We start from the raw sequence: 22,796 nt of genomic DNA on the forward strand, positions 1-22,796 counted from the left end.
CTCGCAAGGCCATTTCTCCAGTCATTTTTATGCCAGCAGATTGCAGGGGTTTTGATTTTGAAAAATTAAAAGTTCAACTCATTAACTTCTAGTGGCATTATACTGTAAAGCTCAGTCTATAATGCTTACAATTATTTTACTGTAATTAACTGTTCATGGATATTACAGTAGATACACTAAAATAACAGTGTAATGCCGCTAAACAGATGACAGTATTATGCTGTGAAGCGTATATTTGATACAGCACAGTACTGTGGTACCTTTTACAGTAATAAACTAGTGATAAATCACAGTATGTGTGCTGTAGAAAAACAGTATTATACTGGAACCATTAGCTGCCAGTAGGTTACTGTAATTAAACGGTGAACATTTTTACAGTGTACATTTCCTGCAAATGGGTGCATTTCTACCCTATATTTTAACTTTAGATTTATTTTCATATCAAACTCTTTTGGCTGTCTTTTTGACACTTACATCCGGCGCCCCCCTCCACACCCCGGATTATAAATAATATAAATAATTCAATGTGATTATCTTGTGTGATGACTGTGTTATGATGATAGTATATATCTGATAGTATATATCTGTATCATGAATCAATTTAAGTGGACCCCGACTTAAACAAGTTGAAAAACTTATTCTGGTGTTACGTGGTCAATTGTACGGAATATGTACTTCACTGTGCAACCTACTAATAAAAGTCTCAATCAATCAATCAAAACACATAGAATCATCATACTGCTGTGATTATATGCATCAAGTGTTCATTCAAGGCTAAGGCAAAATATCGAGATATATATCGTGTATCGCAATATGGCCTTAAAATATCGCAATATTAAAAAAAGGCCATATCGCCCAGCCCTAGTTCAATGATGCCATTTCTGTTCGTCATGTATAATTTTGTCTATTTTGTGTTTATCCTTGAATAAACAGGTCAGTTTCTTGTTACCAACCATTGTGTATTATTCAGACTCCCCTAATTCAACTGGTTAGTTGTTATCAAGAGTACTAAAACCCTTTTCAACATGATTCTGACAACTAAGTAGGTTAAATAACCTTAAACTTTAATACATGCTCGGATAGGCCAGTATCGGTCAGTATCGGTATCGGTCAGTATCGGTATCGGATCGGAAGTGCAAAAACAATATCGGTATCGCATCGGAAGTGCAAAAACCTGGATTGGGTCATCCCTACTGGTTTCTTTAAAAATCAATGTATTAGACCAGGGGTCCCCGAACTGCAGCCTGTTGACCGGAACTGTTTTTTAAAAATTGTTAATTATTTTTTTTAAAAATCTGTCCTTTCTAATCCATTTTCTACCGCTTGTTACTCTCGGTGTCTCCTAGCTGTTCAGGCAAATCATATTGTTTAAAAATGCATTTCCCATCGATAACGTGACGTCATCACGCTCGGAATATATATATATATATATATATATATATATATATATATATATATATATATATATATATATATATATATATAGTCTCGGTTTCTGTGGTTTATCCGTTATACAGTGCTCAATACCGGGGTAGAGCGGCATTAGGTCAGGAAATAACACAGAGGCTATTTCATCCCTACAAGCCTGTTTCGCTGGTTTCTCTGCTCTTCAGGGGATTTTATTGAATTGTCTGTGGTTGTTACATATATATAGGGTATATTACATGGGTGTGCCCGGCCCCAAGTCAAAATGTTTTAACCCAATGCGGCCCCCGAGTCAAAAGGTTTGGGGACCCCTGTATTAGACCAACAGATGAGCAAGTTTGTCTGCAGTGTATCAAATGTGACCTGTAACACTTTCCAAAGTGTGTTAATCATGTCCACGGAAATTGGGTAACACAAAGTATCCTAAAAACTGTCTTCTTGCGTTCCTCTCTTCCTGTTATTGATAAAGACCAGTGAGGACAAAACAGGAAAAGCAGTTACTGCAACATCCTCGTCAGCAAGTGTTCCAGAATATTATCTGTATGTCACTGGTTCAACATTACACTTTTTTTTTTAAACCCAAAAAGTACAAGAATGGCACCAACGGCGAGCTTTCTTAAAGTGATGATGACCACAGTTTGATGAAGCGTTTAATCCTGAGAACCACGGCGGTCACACGCACACCACAGTAGGAGGGGACGATTATGGAGTGCACACACATGAAATGAAATTGTCATGTAATATTAATGAAATGATCGCAAATCTGGAAGACCATGAAAAAAAAAAGACTCATTTATTTATCATCTTTTTGTCAAGTTGCTGATAAATATTTCAGGCTCGTGTGGCTGGCCACTGTATTTAAACTTTGTTGGTTTAGCCAGCAGCGAAAGTGGTCACACAAGCCCCCTGTGGGCATCGCTGGGACGCCTCACAGCTGGACTGGGACAGATGCACAGAATTCCTCCGGCGCTGTCCAGGATCCGCTGAGTATGGACTCAAAAAAGGACATATGGTGTTAGCTTTTTTTCTCCATTTCTGCTGTGGCCATGCAGAAGTCACATCCGTTAACATACACAGCATTCACACACCACAGACACATATGGAATTCATGGATTTTAAATTGTTTGAAAACTGTCATTTAGTACAATGATCCACTACAATAAATATTTATTCTTTTATGTTTAATTTGAACTTCAAGTATCATTACCTTTTTTTACTGACTGGTTGGGAAAATAGACACTAAATAGTGGAATTTACTGCATTACAAATACCATCTTTTCAACTTTATGTTACAGCCTTATTACAAAATGGAATACATTTTTTGTCTTCAAAATTCTATATATAATACACCATAATGACAATGGGAAAGTTTTTTTTTAAATAGCAATTTTATTAAAAAAAACATGTACATAAAGATTCATAGCTTTTGCTCAATTCTTTGTTGATGCACCTTTGGCAGCAATTACACCCGCAAGTATTTTTGAGTACAAGGCCACAAGCTTGGCACACCTATCTTTGGGCATTTTTGCCCATTCTTTTTTGCAGCACCTCTCAAGCTCCAACAGATTGGATAAGAAGTGTTGGTTTTCATCCAGGATGTCTCTGTACATTTGTAAAACATCCCCACAGCATGATGCTGCCACCACCATGCTTCACTGTAGGGATGGTATTGGCCTGGTGATGAGCGGTGTTTGGCTTCCTCCAAACATGGCATTCACACCATCCATCCATCCATCCATCCATTTTCTACCGCTTGTCCCTTCCGGGGTCGCGGGGTGTGCTGGAGCCCATCACGCCAAAGAGTATAAATTGATAATCCGCTGACATCTCAAATGGATGAATTCCAAATGGCTCCTTTGGAGGAAGTATTTGGGACTTATGAAGATCCCAAATACACAACAGCAGGTACCAATTGGTAAGAAAAGTTGGTTTTGCATAGTAGGGCCCTAAAATGCTGGGGTGGGGAGAGGGTTGCTCAAGTGGGGCTAAACAGATTTATACTTGGGCTATAGCACCCCCTAGCCCAGGTGAAGTGCCGTCACTGAAGCCAGCAAGCTTAGCAGCTGGCAAGGAATCCATTCGTAGAGTCAATTCAGCAGGCTTCTTCTTCTTCGGGACGGTATAGCTCGGTTGGTAGAGCGGCCGTGCCAGCAACTTAAGGGTTGCAGGTTTGATCCCCGCTTCCGCCATCCTAGTCACCGCCGTTGTGTCCTTGGGCAAGACACTTTACCCACCTGCTTCCAGTGCCACCCACACTGGTTTAAATGTAACTTAGATATTGGGTTTCACAATGTAAAGCGCTTTGAGTCACTTGAGAAAAAGCGCTATATAAATGTAATTCACTTCACTTCACTTCTTCTTTGCGCTTACTGCTGCTATGACAACAAACAGGCATTACGTCACCAAGTCAACTTTTTTTATTTAAGAAATGTAGTTGAGCAAAAGTGAAAGTTGTCCGAAATATAAGTAACGAAGTACAGATATATTAAGATATACTTATAAGTACTGTAAGTATTTGGATGTCATTACGTTACAACAGTGCAGTTAACACTTTATCTTCCAATGCATTGTTTCTAAATAACTCCAAACTTTGACAATACAACAGCATGGTGAGCAGGGGTGTCAAACTCATTTTAGATCGGGGGCCACATGGACAAAAATCAACTCACAAGTGGGCCGGACTGGTAAAATCACGGCACGATAACTTAAAAATAAAGACATCTTCAGTTTTACATTCCATCCATCCATTTTCTACCGCTTGTCCACTTCAGGGTCGCGGAGGGTCGCTGGAGCCTATCTCAGCTGCATTCGGGCGGTAGGCAGGGTACACCCTGGACAAGTTTTCTTTGTTTAAAAATAGAACAAGCACATTCTGTACAAATCATAATGTTTTTTTTACACTTACATCTTGCGGTTAATAGTTTTATGTCTTTATTTGTCGTTATTTATGTTTTCTGAATAAATTATGTGATAATGTTCATCAGTCAATTCATTGGTGTTAATTTTCAATCTATCAAGATAAAATCAAATTACAGGATGTTATTTATGTAGTTCGATAATTTTCCTCGACTGATGTACTAACATCATGTGGTTTATTTTGTACATGTGTAGCATCATCTACAAAGATACAAAGAATTTCTGTTGCGACATCCAGTGGACACATTTAGAACAGCTGTTTCTTCCATTCAAAAACTCCAGGTTCATTTTTATACTTAGCAAACTTGTCCCGCGGGCCGGATAAAACCTGATCTGGCCCTTTGAGCCGTACGTTTGACACACATACTTTTTCTTTTTTTGTTGTTTATTGGTGTCAGGTTAGCAGATTTGTTTTGCTCTAATCAATCAATCACAGGACAGAAAAATGCTGACGCTATTGTACGCCTGCTAGCAGGCACCCTGAGGCCAAACTAAAATCTGATACGGTCCCCATTGCCAGTACAGTTTAATTGACATTGAACCTGCACACCTGATTCTAAAGGCCCAAGGCCTCATGTACAAAGCTCGCCTAGGCTCTTTTTCGCGACAAAGTTGAGATGTATCAAGGCTGACGTTGACGTGGAAATGTGCACTGCCTCACGGCAACTTCATAGCTGTCGTACGTACATTTTTACAGGCTCTGGATACGCCCCCACCCTCGCAATACACACACACACACACACTAGGGCTACGTATCATTGTACAGACTATCATTTCAAACGGGGTGCAGCACTAATTTTTCCAGAGTCAGTTTTGGCCATGCACATCTATCGTCTGCTTCGATTTCTTCCTGACACAACCTTTTCTTAGTTCTCAGAGACACGGCAATTGCTCTGCAGCTTGCTCCAAACAGGAGAAAGAAACACCTCCTACTGACTTGTGACGTGCCGAGCTCAAGCACATGGCTGTTTTTCAATATGATTTCCATGTGTATAAGGGTGCATGGTCTGGGCGTGCCAAGTTACGCACACGTCTGCGGAGGATTCCAAGTAGATTGCGCTGTAATAAAGAAATGTGCTTGGATTTTCATACATCTCAATTTTTACTGCCGTACACCATTTTTTGGATTAAATCGTATGTCCTTATTTAGTCAGGTAAGCCACGCAATTCGCTGTACATGAGGCCCCAGGTCAGGTTACGACAACATGGCAACACAAAGGAGCTGAAATCTAATTGGACAAAAAATATCTATGGTCTACAACGTGTATGCCCTAAGATAGGGGTTCCCAAAATACGCCCCGCATCCAGAATCCGGCCCGCCAACGTCCAAAATTCGGCCCGCGGGAAGTCCCAAGTAAAAAAAAAAAAAAAGTTAAAAAAAAAAAATGTATTTACTTTTTTTTAATTATTATTTTTTTTAATCTGTCCTTTTTAATCCATTTTCTACAGCGTGTTACTCTTGGTGTCTCCTTGTCGCTCAGGCAAATCATATTGTCTAAAAATTCATTTTCCCATCGATAACGTGACATCATCAGCGGCAAGTGCGCGCTCTTTCAGTCAATTAGTATATATATATATATATATATATATATATATATATATATATATATATATATATATATATATATATATATATGTATATATATATATATATATATATATATATATATATATATATATATATATATATATATACATATATATATATATATATATATATATATATATATATATATATATATATATATATATATATATATATATATATATATATATATACATATATATATGTATATATATATATGTGTATATATATATACACTACCGTTCAAAAGTTTGGGGTCACATTGAAATGTCCTTATTTTTGAAGGAAAAGCACTGTACTTTTCAATGAAGATAACTTTAAACTAGTCTTAACTTTAAAGAAATACACTCTATACATTGCTAATGTGGTAAATGACTATTCTAGCTGCAAATGTCTGGTTTTTGGTGCAATATCTACATAGGTGTATAGAGGCCCATTTCCAGCAACTATCACTCCAGTGTTCTAATGGTACAATGTGTTTGCTCATTGGCTCAGAAGGCTAATTGATGATTAGAAAACCCTTGTGCAATCATGTTCACACATCTGAAAACAGTTTAGCTCGTTACAGAAGCTACAAAACTCACCTTCCTTTGAGCAGATTGAGTTTCTGGAGCATCACATTTGTGGGGTCAATTAAACGCTCAAAATGGCCAGAAAAAGAGAACTTTCATCTGAAACTCGACAGTCTATTCTTGTTCTTAGAAATGAATGCTATTCCACAAAACTGTTTGGGTGACAACAAACTTTTGAACAGTAGTGTATATATATATATATATATATATATATATATATATATATATATATATATATATATATATATATATATATATATATATATATGTATATATATACACATATATATATATATGTATATATATATATATATATATATATATATATATACACACAGTAAATGTGTATATATATATATATATATATACGTTAGGTCAGGAAAAAACACAGAGTACTCTACATAGGGATGATATAGGCGAAACAGGCTTGCAGGGATGATATAGCCTCTGTGTTTTTTCCTGACCTAACGTATATTCAGCTCTACCCCGATATTGAGCACTGTATAACGGATAAACCACAGAAACCTTGACTATATATATATATATATGTATATATATATATATATATATATATATATATATATATATATATATATATATATATATATATACATATATATATATATATATATATATATATATATATATATATATATATATATATATATATATATATATATATATATATATATATATATATATATATATATATATATATATATATATATATATATATATATATATATATACATACACACAGCTCAGCCCCCGGCCAACACTAACCTAATGCGGCCCCCGAGTCAAAAAGTTTGGGGACCCCTGCCGTACGACATGAAAATAATAGACTGCTGGGAGAAAATTCCATAAATGTCATGAAACAAATACTAGAAATTAAGTTGTTAATGGTCAGTGCTTCTGACAGTGTTTAGGCCTGCAGCGAGGGCGTCGCTACAAACTCCAAAAAGGTTATATTTTTACAAACGAGCGGCAAAATCCTTTTTGACCCACACACGTAGCTATACCAAGGGGAGTTGTAAACAGGCATAAAAAAACAACAACTTATATTGCTTGTGACGCAGGAGTAGAGGGACACCTATAGTACTTGGCAAAAAAACATGATATTGTGGTGCATTCTGGGACTTGTACAATATAGTATCAGTAATGCCTGCATTATAATACGGATAGATAACTGACCAGTTCACACATAAATAAATCTTTACTTCTAATGGTTAAGGACAATGTTAGAAATTATTATAAATTGCATCATAATGACTATTATCACAAATTATATTTTTTTAGATGTGCCAAGACTGAATAAAGGGGCTTTTTTGTGTGACGTTGCCAAGGGTGGTAGGTGTTAGAATTACATGTAAACATATTTTTAATTTAAAGTTGAAACTCTAACACTGATCATTTCCTTGTATCTCATTGCTGTTGTTGAAATGTCAAAACATTATACATTTAAATGGTCATTTTTTATGACAACGTTGGTGAACCCAGCCAAATATTAACTGGACTTGGCTCTCTAAATCTATCCAATCTATATATTTAAAAAACATGTTTGTATACTGCACCAATAGAGATTGCAACCTGAATACCGACAAGTCTACTTGTGTACAAATATGTCACCCTGTCAGAGTTGTGTGTCAAGAAGCACGTTGGAAAAGGTTGAACAAATTTGCAGTGTCGACATTCATTGTCTTCCTGTCACTTTCCATTAATGGGACAGTGTGGGTGTGTGCGTGCGTGTGAGTGTGTGCGAGTGTATGGGTGTGTGCGCGTGTGTGTGTTTGTGTGTGTGTGTGTGTACAAGTGTGTTTGAGAAACCCCACAAAGAAGCTTGTTTGCACTGTAGGACCTTGGAAAGGTATTGGATTTGTGTGATGATTAAAGCGTTGCCATGGCAATGAGACAGAGGCCTCTATTACAAGCCATTGTAGCATCAACGGTTGGTATACTAAGATTAATTTCTGACAAATTGTTGCGCTAAAAGACTACTTAAAGCGGGGGTCAGCAAAGCATGGCTTTCGAGCCACAAGCGGCTCTTTAGCGCCGCCCAAGTGGCTCTCTGGAGCTTTTTCATAAATGTATGAAAATGGAAAAAGATGAAGAAAAAAACATATTTTAGTTTTAACATGGTTTCTGTAGGAGAACAAACATGACACAAACATTCCTAATTGTTAGAAATCCCACTGTTTACATGAAATATGCTGAGTATTTGGCGCGTGCCATTTAGTCCTAATTTTGGAAGTCCTTGAACGCACCGCCGTTTGTTTACACATACAACTTTCCTTGATACTGCCACAGAAAGACGTGTTTCATGCTGCTCCTTCTTTGTCTCTACTTGTCCATCAAACGTTTTATGCTGTGCGTGAATCCACAAAGGTGAGCTTTGTTGATGTTATTGACTTGTGTGGAGTGCTAATCAGACATATTTGGTCACTGCATGACTGCAAGATAATCGATGCTAACATGCAATTTATGCTCATTTTATTTGTAGTTTCCATTTCCTTCAACTTGAACAAACACATCTTTAGCTTTGGTCCTTCTAAGCCAGTAATTACCAGGCGTTATCACTCTCTCTGAAAAGCCTTCGTTTTAGTAATGTTTTCCAATGTTGTAAAAATGTGCAAAATAAATATTATATTTCAACATTTCTCTCAACGAAGATTTGCATCAGCCTGCGACACAAAGTCATTTTGATAGTAGTCTAATAGTCCAGATTCCGAACTAACAAAGGTCTTAACTCATTCTCTTTCTATGCCACATCTATATGGAATGCACTCCCAACAGGTGTAAAAGAAAGGGCATCTCTATCCTCCTTCAAAACCGCACTAAAAGAACACCTCCAGGCAACTACAACCCTAAACTTACACCCTCCCTTCCACATAATACCTCTTCGGATTGTAAATAATCAAATGTAAATAATCAAATGTAGACACTTTTTCTTATACTTTCTGATCTCTCTCTCTATGTCCACTACTTGCTGTACATATCCTACCAAGTCAGTCCTACACTGTTTCAATGTCCATTTCTCTGATGATGCAATTGTTGATGCTGATTGTTGATGACTGAAGTGTTGATACCAACCAAACCTAACCCCCACCCCCTCCATATCCCACACCCCGGATTGTAAATAATGTAAATAATGTAAATAATTCAATGTATATACTCTGATGATTATCTTGTGTGATGACTGTATTATGATGTTAGTATATATTTGATAGTATATATCTGTATCATGAATCAATTTAAGTGGACCCCGACTTAAACAAGTTGAAAAACTTATTCGGGTGTTACCATTTAGTGGTCAATTGTACGGAATATGTACTTCACTGTGCAATCTACTAATAAAAGTTTCAATCAATCAATCAATCAATATAGCTAATATAGACACTTACATCATGTGTTGCCTTCATTTGAACACTTACTGTATATAAGGCTTTACATTTTTGGCGGCTCCAGACAGATTTTAATTTTTTCTTTTTGGTCCGATTCGGCTCTTTCAACATTTTGGGTTGCCGACCCCCGACTTTAAACATTCATTTAAAAGGGAAGTGTGAGTGCTTGCTGACTTGGTCCTCTCATGCAAATGTCCTCCCTCCCTTGTTGGGTCCCAGTCAAGCGTGGGGGGCGTGTTGGCCACAGCTGCTTCCCGTTTCTGCTAAATCACACAGCCACCATCTGGAAGATGCTGTCCCTTCACAACGCCAGTGCAGAGTGGTCCTTCACAGGCAGGTGTGGCCTTCAGTGCCCCGGACTGGGTTCCTGAGGTCGGCTGAAGTACCTGAGCCTCTCTGTCCCCACTGCTCTCTCCTCTGAGGACCAGCCTGTGTGGCTGTATACTCCTCAGGTACTGGGGCATGCATATGCTGGCGTACTGGTGTGTGACACTGTTATATGAATGTTGCTGTGGTTTTTGTGTGTGTGTCTTATTTACAATACAGTGCATCCGGAAAGTATTTACAGCACTTCCTTTTTTCCCCACATTTTGTTATGTTACAGCCTTATTCCAAAATGGAATACATTCATTTGTGTTCACAAAATTCAACAGACAATAACCCATGATGACAATGTGAAAGTGTTAATATTCACAGCTTTTGCTCAATACTTTTGTTGCAAAGAGAAATGGGCAAAGAGGATTAGGCGAAACTGCTCAAAGATAGGTGTGCCAAGCTTGTGGCATTTCATTCAAAAGGACTTGATTGTCTGTCGAATTTTGAGAACAAAAATGTATTTATTGTATTTTGGAATAAGGCTGTAACATAACAAAATGTGCAAAAATGGAAATGCTGTGACTACTTTCCAGACAATTGCATGAAGATTTTGCTTAATCAAGTCCTCTTTTTGGGCCAACGTTGGTTTGTGCAACTAAAGGCCGATACAGGTATACAATTACACCACCAGGGATTTTTTTTACCATAGAATCGTTGAATTATGCTATTTTGTTCTCTTATTTGTGAAAGAGCAGAAAATGGCTCGCAATCATTTTACCATACTTTTTCATAACGAGGATGTCAGTTTTGGCGCGTAACCAGCTATCACTAAATAAATTAATGAATCAACCCTCGCGAATCCAGAGGTCCACTGGCACTGGCCTTTTAGCTTTACCAAATACTAGAATAAAGACCCATGATGAAGCTGCATTTAGCCACTATGGCCCTCACCTGTGGAACAGTCTGCCAAAGACCCTCAGGACTGCAGAGAACAATGATATTTTTTTAGAAAAAAAATGGTTAAAGATAGACCTTTTTACTGATCATGGTAAACTCTTTTTTTTCTTATTGTGCATTTTCTCATTTATTTATACTATTATTCTCTCAATGTTATGTTTTAATTAATTTATAAACGTATTATTTAGATTTTATTTTTACATATATTGTATAATATTTTCATAATTTTTTTAGATGGCGTTAATTTTAGTTATTGTCCAGCGTGGCCTATAGAGCGTTTTCTATTCGGGCTCCAGTACTCTGGAATGCCCTCGCGGTAACAGTTAGAGATGCTACCTCAGTAGAAGCATTTAAGTCCCATCTTAAAACTCATTTGTATATTCTAGCCTTTAAATCAAGGGTCTCAAACACGCGGCCCGCGGGCCAATTGCGGCTTGCGAGACGTTATTTTGCGGCCCCCACTTTAATATGAAAGTTTAATGTTAGTGCGGCCCGCAAGTTTTAAATGAATGGCGCTCGACAGCTTGTGTGCGGAGCTGAAAGAATCTACCAATCACGTTGTGGTATAAGGCTCTCGACAATGTCGAGGGCGTGCGGTGATGGCACTGCCTTTAGTGTCCTCTAGAACCTGTCACCGCATCATCTTTTTCTCCATACAAACAGCGTGCCGGCCCAGACACATGTTGTATGAGGCTTCTGCAGTCACACGCAAGTTATTGCAAGACATACTTGGTCAACAGCCATACATGTCACACTGAGTGTGGTCGTATCAACAACTTTAACACTGTTACAAATATGCACACCAAACAAGAATGACAAACACATTTCGGGAGAACATCCTCACCTAAACACAACATAAACACAACAGAACAAATACCCAGAATCCTTTGCAGCCCTAACTCTTCCGGGCTACAAACCCCCCCTCCCCCCCCCCCCATTTCCCGAATTCGGAGTTCTCAAGGTTGGCAAGTATGCATTGACGTCACTTGCGTGATGCAAGCAGAGAAACATTTTGCCGCTTTTCCACGACACCCGCCACGCTCTTCCTCCCTCCCTCCCTGCCTCCCTCGCTCACCCGCCTGCTCGCTCCCGCCCCTGTTGTAAACAGTCCGGGCGGGGAAGACGAGCGGTCCGGTAGCTTCCAAAGCACTCCGCAGAAGGACCGAGCGACAATACAAAAGTGTGGTGCTCTGGACCCCAGCGCTGATACTCCGACAGAGAGTCGCTGGGCAAATCAGACGTGTAACACGTTAGTGGTGATGTTAGCCCGTTCGGGGCTAATTGTGCTACCGTAGCTCTACCCACTCAGTGGCCTAGTGGGTAGAGTGTCCGCCCTGAGATTGGTAGGTTGTGAGTTCAAACCCCGGCCGAGTCATACCAAGACTATAAAAATGGGACCCATTACCACCTGCTTGGCACTCAGCATCAAGGGTTGGAATTGGGGGTTAAATCACCATAAATGATTCCCGGGCGCGGCACCGCTGCTGCCCACTGCTGCCCACTGCTGCCCACTGCTGCCCACTGCTGCCCACTGCTCCTCTCACCTCCCAGGTGGTGAACAAGGGGATGGGTCAAATGCAGAGGACAAATTTCACCACACTTAGTGTGTGTGTGACAATCATTGGTACTTTAACTTTAACTTTAACTCCACTTTACTTTTAGCCTTAAACATGACACATAATGTCTGTAACTTTACTAGCTCCTGTAATTTCAATAAACCCGAATTAATAAATAATATGTTAGTGTGTTCTAAGTAATCTACTTTATGAATAATCTTTATAGCTCTTTTCTGTAGTTGATACAGAGAAAGTTGCGGTGCACAAGGAATACAATTTGAAACGTCATTATACAACTAGACATGCTGAGGAGTATGCAAAATACCAGGGAGATGAGAGAGTGAACCGGGTTGCAAATTTTAAAACCAGTCTACTAAGGCAACAAGATTTCGTCAAGAAAGCAAGCGAAAAGAGCGATGCAGCAGTCAAAGCTAGCTACATGGTGAGTGAGATGGTTGCTAGAGCGGGATAGCCATTCAAAGAAGGTGAATTCATTAAAAAGTGCATGTTAGATTTTTTTTTAAGAAAACTTTTCTTGCGGCGCAGCCTCACCCAGTTTCTGCATCCAGTGGCCCCCAGGTAAATTGAGTTTGAGACCCCTGCTTTAAATAGACCCCCCTTTTATACCAGTTGATCTGCCGCCTCTTTTCTTTTCAACTCTGCCCCCTCTCCTGCGTGGAGAGGTTATCAGGTGACCACAGATGACGCGCTAGCTGTTCAAAGTCCAGATCCAGTGAGGACCACTCCTCTGTGCAACAGTTGGGGACGTCTTTGCGCTGCTGACTTGTCTCCATTCAAGATGATCCCCTGCTGTCCCCACTATGAACTGGACTCTCACATTATTATTAACTAGATCCACTCGACATCCGTTGCAAGGGGGGGTCCCCACAACCTTGTGGTCCCCTACAAGGTTTCTCATTGTTCCAATTGGGTTGAGTTTTTTCTTGCCCTGATGTGGGATCTGAGCCGAGGATGTTGTTGTGGCTTTTGCAGCCCTTTGAGACACTTATGATTAAGAGCTACTGTATATGAATAAACTTTGATTGATTGATAAACTTTGAAGAGTGAAGTCTAGCTTATTAAGCATATGGAAATACAATGTCAATATTTTGTAGCAAACTGCTGACATTTATTTTGTCCTTTATCATTAAACAGTTATCGGAAAAACAAATAAATCCAGAACTATTCCCACTTATAGAAAATATTCTTTATTCATATTTTGCAAGCCTAAAACCTCCCTCCCTTTGTAATAAATTCTCTGCATACAGGAATGAGTTTAACAATTTTTTTATGCTTTGTACTGACCTAGAAGACATTTAATAAAGTACAAGTTGAACAGGAGGAGTGGCATCCTTTATTGACTATTCTACAAACACCAATCACTGTAATAAATACAAAAGAGACGGCAGGGTAAGTGTTGTATAAATAAAAATATGAGGATGGCTGGTACAAATATAAAAACACAGGTTGTAAAAGGAATGTGAAAGTGATGTGTGAGTTATCTAAACTGACATTTTTGATTCACTGTATTTTATTTACTCAACATTTTATTGGACACACACATGTAAATACAATCTGAAACAAGAAAATATAAGTTGCTGCCTGCTTTTTAAAAAAAAAGAAAGAATAACTGTATTGTACATACATACATACACAATTTATAACACAAATATTTAGAAATTTGATGCTATTTAGAGACCTATTTTGTCTTCGCTTGAACATTAGTTTTTTTAAAGACATACTTGAATGAGAGTAAGATTGCTTCTATGTTCAACAAACATGCACATTTTGTATAAAAGCACACTTTCCCACCTTATTTTACATATTGTGTGTGTGTGTGTGTGTGTGTGTGTGTGTGTGTGTGTGTGTGTGTGTGTGTGTGTGTGTGTGTGGGTGTACTCAGTAGCGATGCTCGCCTCGAGTTATGTGAGAGGAGAACTCGTACCGGTCTTGACTGCGATGGCCACAGAGGTTGCACTCAAAGGGGTCTCTGAAGCCGTGGCAGCCCATGTGAATGGTGTACATGACGTGGTCCAGGAAAAGAACACGGCAATGTTCACACCTGTACGCCCTCACCTGCTCTCCATCTGCCGTCATCACTTTGAAGCCCTCGGAGGCCATCTCCATGCTGGCCCGGATGGCCTCATACTGCCGCTGCTGCTCCTCCTTCACCAATGGCAGGGGGCCGTTCCGCAATCCCGAGGTGATATGGTTGGTCAGGTAGATGAGGCCGGGCGCCGCCCCGCCCGCTCGTTCCCCGTTGTTGCTCTCCGTGTCGGTGGAGTCTTGGCCGCTTTGGCTTGGAGAGCGGTCTTTCTCGCTGGAGGACTTGGACTTGGAGAGCAGAAGCAGATTCTCAGCTGCACTGTCCTTGGCTGACAGGCCGTGACCTGACCCAGAGTGGCCCTCTGGGGCGGACTTGTGCAGCGGGTACATGGGTCCCAGGCCCACGTCAGACGAGGAAGCCGGCGAGGGCTGGACCAATGGGCGGAGAGACTCTGCTCCCAGGTAGCTGATGGCGCTGTTGATGGCCTGGTCGATGACATGGGGCTGAATCAGCTGCTCTGCTGCGCCATCGTAGGAAAGGTCTGCCAGTCGCTTCTCACCTGAGGATGACAAAACGCACGTATTGTGAATCCATTCTTGTTGTTCATAATCTTACACAAGCTACTCTATTTATCAGCATACATTGGATACAGTAAGGTAACCTTATAAATGTGTATTCGTTATTAATTCATTCTGACAATTAACTTTAAAAAAATCACACTTTATAACTATCCTTTTTCCAAAATATCCCATCTCAAAGTAGTATCTGTCTAAAGTTGCAAGTGAACCAAAAATGAAAGTACCAGTCTAAAGTTTGGAGACATCTTCTCTAAATAATCTTACTTTCTTCCTACTCCTTTTCAGACATGTTGTAAAACTACGGCCCTATGGGCAACATTTATATTTTTCCACACCATTTTTTCTAGTGCTGTCCAAGAATTGACTTTTGAAATCAGATTAATCACACTTTTATATTTGGACGAATCAGAGGTGTCCCGGTCCGATATTGATATTGGATTGGATATCGGTCTGATATCAGAAAAAAATGTATTGGATGATATTGGCTTGCATCTAAAATCTCCAATATAAACTCTGATAAAAGCAGTCCTGCTGCGTGTTTTCGTGTGCAAATCTGACAGCCTTTTAACATCTAAATGTCCTCTAATAAGCACACAAGGTCAGTATAATCTTGTATTTTAGTGAAAACATTTACAAAAGGTGAAGTTAGACTACTAAGAGCTAGCAACTACAAAAGAGCTTAGCACGCAATAGCACACAAGCTAGACATACATAATACGTGTCCTTAGTTTAACAATATTGCAGTGTAAAATATGGCATTTGTCAATGTAAACAAGTATCAAATAATTTAAGTTGCATATTACAAACACATACAAAATCTCCAAGGCAGAAGTGTATTAGAAAGTATCCAGTAACTAACGAGTCCACATCATTCAACTTACTGCGTCATGAAATTAACTTCATGAACTATTTTGGCCAATAGGTGTCACTAAAAAAACTAATTATCATTCAATATATGTATTTTATGGTTAGTGTTATTCATACCTATCAATGCTCTCCAAATAATTTCACTTGATCAAGCCTTTTCTAAAATTCCACACTACAAAATAAAAAACATGTACTATGATTTGTGTGGATATGGTATTGATTAATATCAATATCAGCCAATAGTCAATGCTTCAATATTGAAATTGTAATGGAAGTGAAATAGTTGTATCAGAACATCCTTATTAATCATGATTAATTGCAGGTTATCACTCGCTTGCATAAATTAAATTAACTTAAAAAAATAATCCAATATTTGGACACAAATGCAAGTCAGAATGTCATCCAGGATTTTTTTCCTTAATGTTTTATTTTCTCAAAACTTGGTAAAAGTTTTATCTAAAGTCCCATCAGGGTTTATTTTGAAGTTAAATTTACAGGTAAGCACACCAGTCCGAGTCTCCTCCCTAATCTTTGCACTTATGCATGATCGCTGACCTTATAACAACCTGCGCCACCTTTCAGGTAACCATTCACAGTTATGGTATTTGGAGCTTGTATGTTCAAAATAAATTCCTTGATTAGTCTGCGTATATACATGGTTAATGTGATATATTATTCACAAAATATATCGCATCTTTGAATTAAAACAATTTCGTTCAGCATTGTTAACGGTTAGGGAATAACATTTGATCAAAAGACTGGAGGTTTGTGACATTCACGACAAATCAAATCTATTGACTGGCTCATTAACATGAACGATGGGATTGGGACATCGCAGTGAATTATTTTAGCGTGACAGTGAAGAACCATTCAGATTACATCTCGTGCTGTGAATCAAAGCGTAAACAATGGCAGTGTTGTACATTTAATTTTCACTATTCCGTCTGAACACGGAGGGGTGTGGGTCTGCTTTCTATTTTAACGGCAGCTGGAACTGCTGCACGAGGCTACTGTCAACCTGGCTACGCCCCTGAGAAGGGGCTCACGGCAACACCCGTTGCTCATTAAGGGCATTTGTTGAGTGATTCATGCCTTAATTTCTCCAAAACATCCGGAAAAGTCGTTAGAATTGTCGCTAGTCATGTTTTGAGAAAAAAATGTTTGTAAGAGGAGTTGGAAAGTCACCGGATTTAGCGAGAAAGTCAACAAGTTGGCAACACCGGACTGATTATCGGCCCAACAAAAAGGATGAGCATTTCTTGTCAAATGTGCTTTTATATTCTTGTGAGAGCAGGAAGCGGCTCGGTATATGGTAACATTTCATATGAAGCGTCCTGTCATTCCTTAATTGACATTTTACATGCACTCATTCATGGAAAACGGGGGCCCCCCGCCGATTGCGGGGCCCTAAGAACAATGCGCGACCTGCGTAAATGACAGGGCAACCCTGATCACTGTGTAACTACAATAAGTCACACCACAACAAACACACATAAGACCACTTTTTGTTAAATATTTGCACACAGTATATGTTTTGCATTAACGTGCAGCTAACGTAACTATTTCCCTTAATATCAGTATGTGTTTGTTAAATGGAACCTACTATACAAAACTAACTTTTCTTACCTCTTAGTACCTGTTTTTCTGTATTTGGAAAGTTTTGAAAATGTGTATAAGATTTTATAAAACAATGTTGACTTCCTTCATACTTCCTCCAAACGATCTGTTTGGAATTTTCCCCATTTGTGACGTTTTTTTCCCATTGATGACTTAAGGGGATTATCCATATCAGAGTCGCGTGTAAAGAGAGTATGGCAGGTGCCATTACAGTAACCAAGGAAACGTGAGGCTGTGCCCGAATGAATACATTTGCTGTCGTTTTTTTGGCTAAATACACCAAAATAATACGTCTATACTAAGTTCTAAACTAGCTCATAAACGTACAAAGAAACATGCTTTTTAATTAGTCAAAGTATAATTTTGCAGCTGTATTTGACTCTCTCTGCTGCTAAATTCCTGCAGTGTTTAGTAACCAGCAGGCACTCTAAAACGCACCGGACGGCGCAATGAATGTAAAAAAATACACAGAACAACCAAAAAAATTACTTATTAGCCTCATTTTGCCAAAATGTTCATTACTTTTGGATCAACAATCACAAAGAAATTGTGACTTTTGTGTGAAGTATGTCAACTGTGGTGGCTGCTTCCAATGTATTTGTAATCTCTGCAAGTATCACTCAAAATTATTATTCTAACTGATCTTTATCTTTTGTTTCATTTTTTGCCACTTTGTGTTGCATATTTTTTTAATGAAATTTCCAGGTCATTTTCTCATCTATTATTACACCCAAAATTTGGTTTATTTTATTCTTTCAATGTTCGTCTATTTGTGTTAGTGTTTGACTTTCCCTTCTACTGTTATTGAATTGCATTGATTTAGCTTTACTGCGATTCAAAAATAGTCTGTTTTTGTCAAGCCATCCTTTAAATAAATAAATTTATTCAATTATTACTTGTTTTAGCATCTTTGTGTTTCCTCCTGAATGAGACACTACCCATACTTGTCTTATTTCCGGGTTGTGAGGAAAGCAATGAAAAAGCTTTCCACAATTCTCGCGGGTTAAGCATCCAATTGCTGCACAACAGGACATTGTTATATGTTGAAAAACTAACGAGGAAGCGCCGCACACACTAAGCATCAGCTCAAAGTTAGTAGCAATCATGATGCCCTGTAGTCACGTGACTGCCTTTTGACCAATCACTGAGGAGATCGCCTGAAACCGGGTTGGCTATACACGACTCTGATTCATATATGATAATAAGAGCTTTGCGCAAGTCTGCCATTGTAGTCTGTAGTGTAGTCATAAAGTTCCTTCTTATTTCCTATCCTCTTGCTGTAAAGTAGACTACTTTACATGCTCCGCTTTAGCCATTTCCAATACAAATTAGCGTATATTTCAAATTTATATCTGTCAGAAGACTCGCTATGGAAAACCTGAAAAAATACAACATGACTAACGGGGAGAAGACGCAGTCGAAGTGGAGCCACGTAAATAAAACCTCCCATAAAACAACCCATCGTGAGGAGACGGTCAGTTTTAAAATGGTCTGTAAAACATAATCTACACAAAATTTGGACTCTTTTAAATCCACATGGATTTAAAAGAGTACATGTGCACCACAAGGAGGTGTTTTAAATGAAAAAAAAATCTAATGTATGGTCAGGTAGGACTGCAACGATTAGACCACATTGTCGACAATAAAATTTGTCGGCGACAATTATATTTGTCCACAATAGTGGTGACGTCATCACTCTTGTTTTGACGGTCTTAAGTGGGTCACTCGCAAAAACATCGCCAGTGACAACATGTGAAGCGTGAGGATATCTCATCTTAATCTTATTTAAACATGAGTATCTTGCTCATTTTGAAAAGTGGACCTTGTTTTTATGGCATCACATCTCTGATAGGTGAGCACAGCCTCAGTAAGAGAGTTAGCTTCTAGCTAACTGACAAGAGTGAGACGAAATTGTGTGAAAAATAACTTTTAACAATCATTTTCGCCAATGTCAGCCAGCTAGACTTTGTCTACATCAATTCAAGGACTTTTCAAATTTGCAATGCCGAAAAAAATCTATTAAACAGCCAACATTTTAAGAATTAATCAAATATAGAATTTTACACATTGAGTTTATTAAAATGCTAAAACTGCCAAAAATTAATCAATAATCAATGTACCAGTGTGCAGCTTTTCAAACATCACAAAATGCTTTTCTTTTTGAGGAAGTTAGATTTTGTGTTTTGTTTGTTTTTATTGCTGCCATTGTCACTCTTTTTTAATACATAAACAAGGTTTACAGTTTTTTTTATCACTTTGCTTTTCCTTTCTTTTAAATGGACAACATTTTATTAGTTATTTTAATTTTTGTAAACAGCTGAATGAGCAGCACAGTTATAGTATAAATACATATTTATGAATGAATTAGTCATCTTTGTTGTTAGTAAGCACATGGCTAAAATAACTTAGGCTGCATTTAGAAGGTGATGGAAAAATTAGAGCCATTGAACATGTGTACGCTTTATTATTCGATTAGTCGACTAATCGTTAAGATAATCGTTGACTAATCGACTATCAAATTGATCGTTAGTTGCAGCCCTATTGTCAAGCTCAATATGACTTCCTTATGCCTTTTAAGCTTAAGTGTCTTGAATCATCTTCCTGATGAACTCAACACTGTAAAAATATATTTTTTTTACATTTATCATGACTTAAAGATGACCGTAGCTCAGGTCACTATAGTTGTTGGTTGAAGCAGTCGATGAATTTAATCATGAGGTTCAAGCAAGTAAATATTTTGAAGTGGCCCAGCCTCACCTCCAGGTAAATTGAGTTTCAGACCCCTCGGACGTATGGAATTATGTAATGCTCCTTAAAGTAACAAATGCAATACCATGCAATTTAAAGAAATGTGTCCAAAATTTGAACTGGTAAACTGTATTATCGGGTAATAATTAGTTCTTATCACATGTAGCTTACAAAGGGGAAAAAAAGCTGATCGCTCACTCTTATTTTCCCTCTAGTGAATAAATATAAGGCTACCGTGAACCTTATTTTAAAGTGGTAGCAAAACATTGTAAGATTCCTGACACAGCATTGTTACATCTGTTGGTATATTTATGATTTGTATAGACACAAAGCAAGCAGATTTCAGCCCTTACCCACAAACTTCTGTGGCATAGTGCTCTTACGCTTAGCTACATTATTAGCTAGCCTGTCTAGCACCAAGGCTCTGTCAGATCCCGTCTGGTTTAAGTCTTCCCTCTCTTCATTCTGGCTGCTTTCTTCCTTTACTACTGGAAAGCAAGACAGAGAAGGAGGTTTAGAGTCAAAGTATTTGGACTTAGTGGAGTCAAGTGACGCACTTGTGCAGGAGGACTTTTTTACTTTCCCCAAAAATGTAATTTTTTTTTTTTTTTTAATCTAAGAGAGCACTATTTTGAAACATGTCATTGTACTATTGCACAGATAAAGCATATCTATCTCAGCTTAAGCTCACATTTACACATGTTTTATGGTGTATTCATTGAATCTAAGAGAAAGATACATGCACAGTTTAGTGTCTATGAGATATGAAATAGTAATAACATATTGCTGCAGTTAGTAACATGGATGGACACCAACCTGTGTAGATGCTGTTCTGCAGGCCCATGCACTGGAGGTAGTTGTGACATCTCTCTTTGTGCTCCTCCAGTGAGCTGCGCTGCTTGTAACTCCGCCCACAGTAGGCACATTTGTGTGGTTTTCCAACTACAAAACAACAAACAAACTCCATCATTGAACACAGACTTAGAATGTGAAACAATAAACATGTGTTGTAAACATTGTAACTGAGCATACTGAAACTGAAACACATCACTTGATTGTTATTTTATTTCCATTACTCTTTTAGTTGTTCTTGTTGGTTTCTCTTCTTTTGTTTTTTATTAAACATGTCCAAAATAAATACTTACAACACAACGACACAGAAAATAGTTACGGTCGTGGTCAAAAGTTTACATACACTTGTAAAAAACACAATGTCATGGCTGTCTTGAGTTTCCAATAATTTTTACAACTCTTATTTTTTTGTGATAGAGTGATTGGAGCAGATACTTGGCCTCACCTTTTTTACTCCAAACATATTGCTGGGTATTGTGGCCAAACAGCTTACTTTTTGTTTCATCTGACCACAGAACTTTCCTCCAGAAGGTCTTATCTTTGTCCATGTGATGTCAGATGAAACAAAATGGCCTTTGATCTCAGGAACACCACCCTACCGTCAAGCATGGTGGTGGTAGTATTATGCTCTGGGCCAATGGAACTGGTGCTTTACAGAGAGTAAATGGGACAATGAAAAAGGAGGATTACCTCCAAATTCTTCAGGACAACCTAAAATCATCAGCCCAGAGGTTGGATCTTGGGCGCAGTTGGGTGTTCCAACAGGACTATGACCCCAAACACACGTCAAAAGTGGTAAAGGATGGCTAAATCAGGCTAGAATTAAGGTTTTAGAATGGCCTTCCCAAAGTCCTTACTGAAATGCGTAGACAATGCTGAAGAAACAAGTCCATGTCAGAAAACCAACAAATTTAGCTGAACTGCATCAATTTTGTCAAGAGGAATGGTCAACAATTCAACCGGAAGCTTGCCAGAAGCTTGTGGATGGCTACCAAAAGCGCTTTATTGCAGTGAAACTTGCCAAGGGACATGTAACCAAATATTAACATTGCTGTATGTATACTTTTGACCCAGCAGATTTGGTCACATTTTCAGTAGACTCATAATAAATTCATTAAAGAACCAAACTTCATGAATGTTTTTTTGTGACAAACAAGTATGTGCTCCAATCACTCTATCACAAAAAAATAAGAGTTGTAGAAATTATTGGAAACTCATGACAGCCATGACATTATGTTCTTTACAAGTGTATGTAAACTTTTGACCACGACTGTATATATACTGAATGCAGGGCCGGCCAGGCTAAACTGGGGTCCTAAGAAGCAAGCATTAAACATGTGTTTTTAGTCATGTGGAACAA

General features: G+C 38.4%; 1 protein-coding gene across 6 annotated transcripts in view; it reads right to left on the reverse strand.

The window, feature by feature from the left end:
- Positions 1-14,575: 14,575 nt before the first annotated feature.
- The window catches only part of ikzf1 (IKAROS family zinc finger 1 (Ikaros)), a 36,784-nt gene continuing 28,563 nt past the window's right edge, over positions 14,576-22,796 (reverse strand). For 2 of the 6 annotated variants that reach the window (XM_062057694.1, XM_062057697.1), the window contains 3 exons: positions 21,401-21,526; positions 20,938-21,072; positions 14,576-15,333 (listed from right to left, as the gene is read on the reverse strand). In XM_062057694.1, coding sequence (XP_061913678.1) covers positions 14,627-15,333; positions 20,938-21,072; positions 21,401-21,526 — 968 coding nt within the window. In that variant the 3' untranslated portion in view covers positions 14,576-14,626. The remainder of the gene's footprint in view (positions 15,334-20,937; positions 21,073-21,400; positions 21,527-22,796) is intronic. The other 4 variants (XM_062057695.1, XM_062057698.1, XM_062057699.1 and 1 more) reach the window with 2 other exon arrangements.

Source organism: Entelurus aequoreus, linkage group LG09 (assembly GCF_033978785.1).
Source record: "Entelurus aequoreus isolate RoL-2023_Sb linkage group LG09, RoL_Eaeq_v1.1, whole genome shotgun sequence".
Lineage (NCBI taxonomy): Eukaryota > Metazoa > Chordata > Actinopteri > Syngnathiformes > Syngnathidae > Entelurus > Entelurus aequoreus.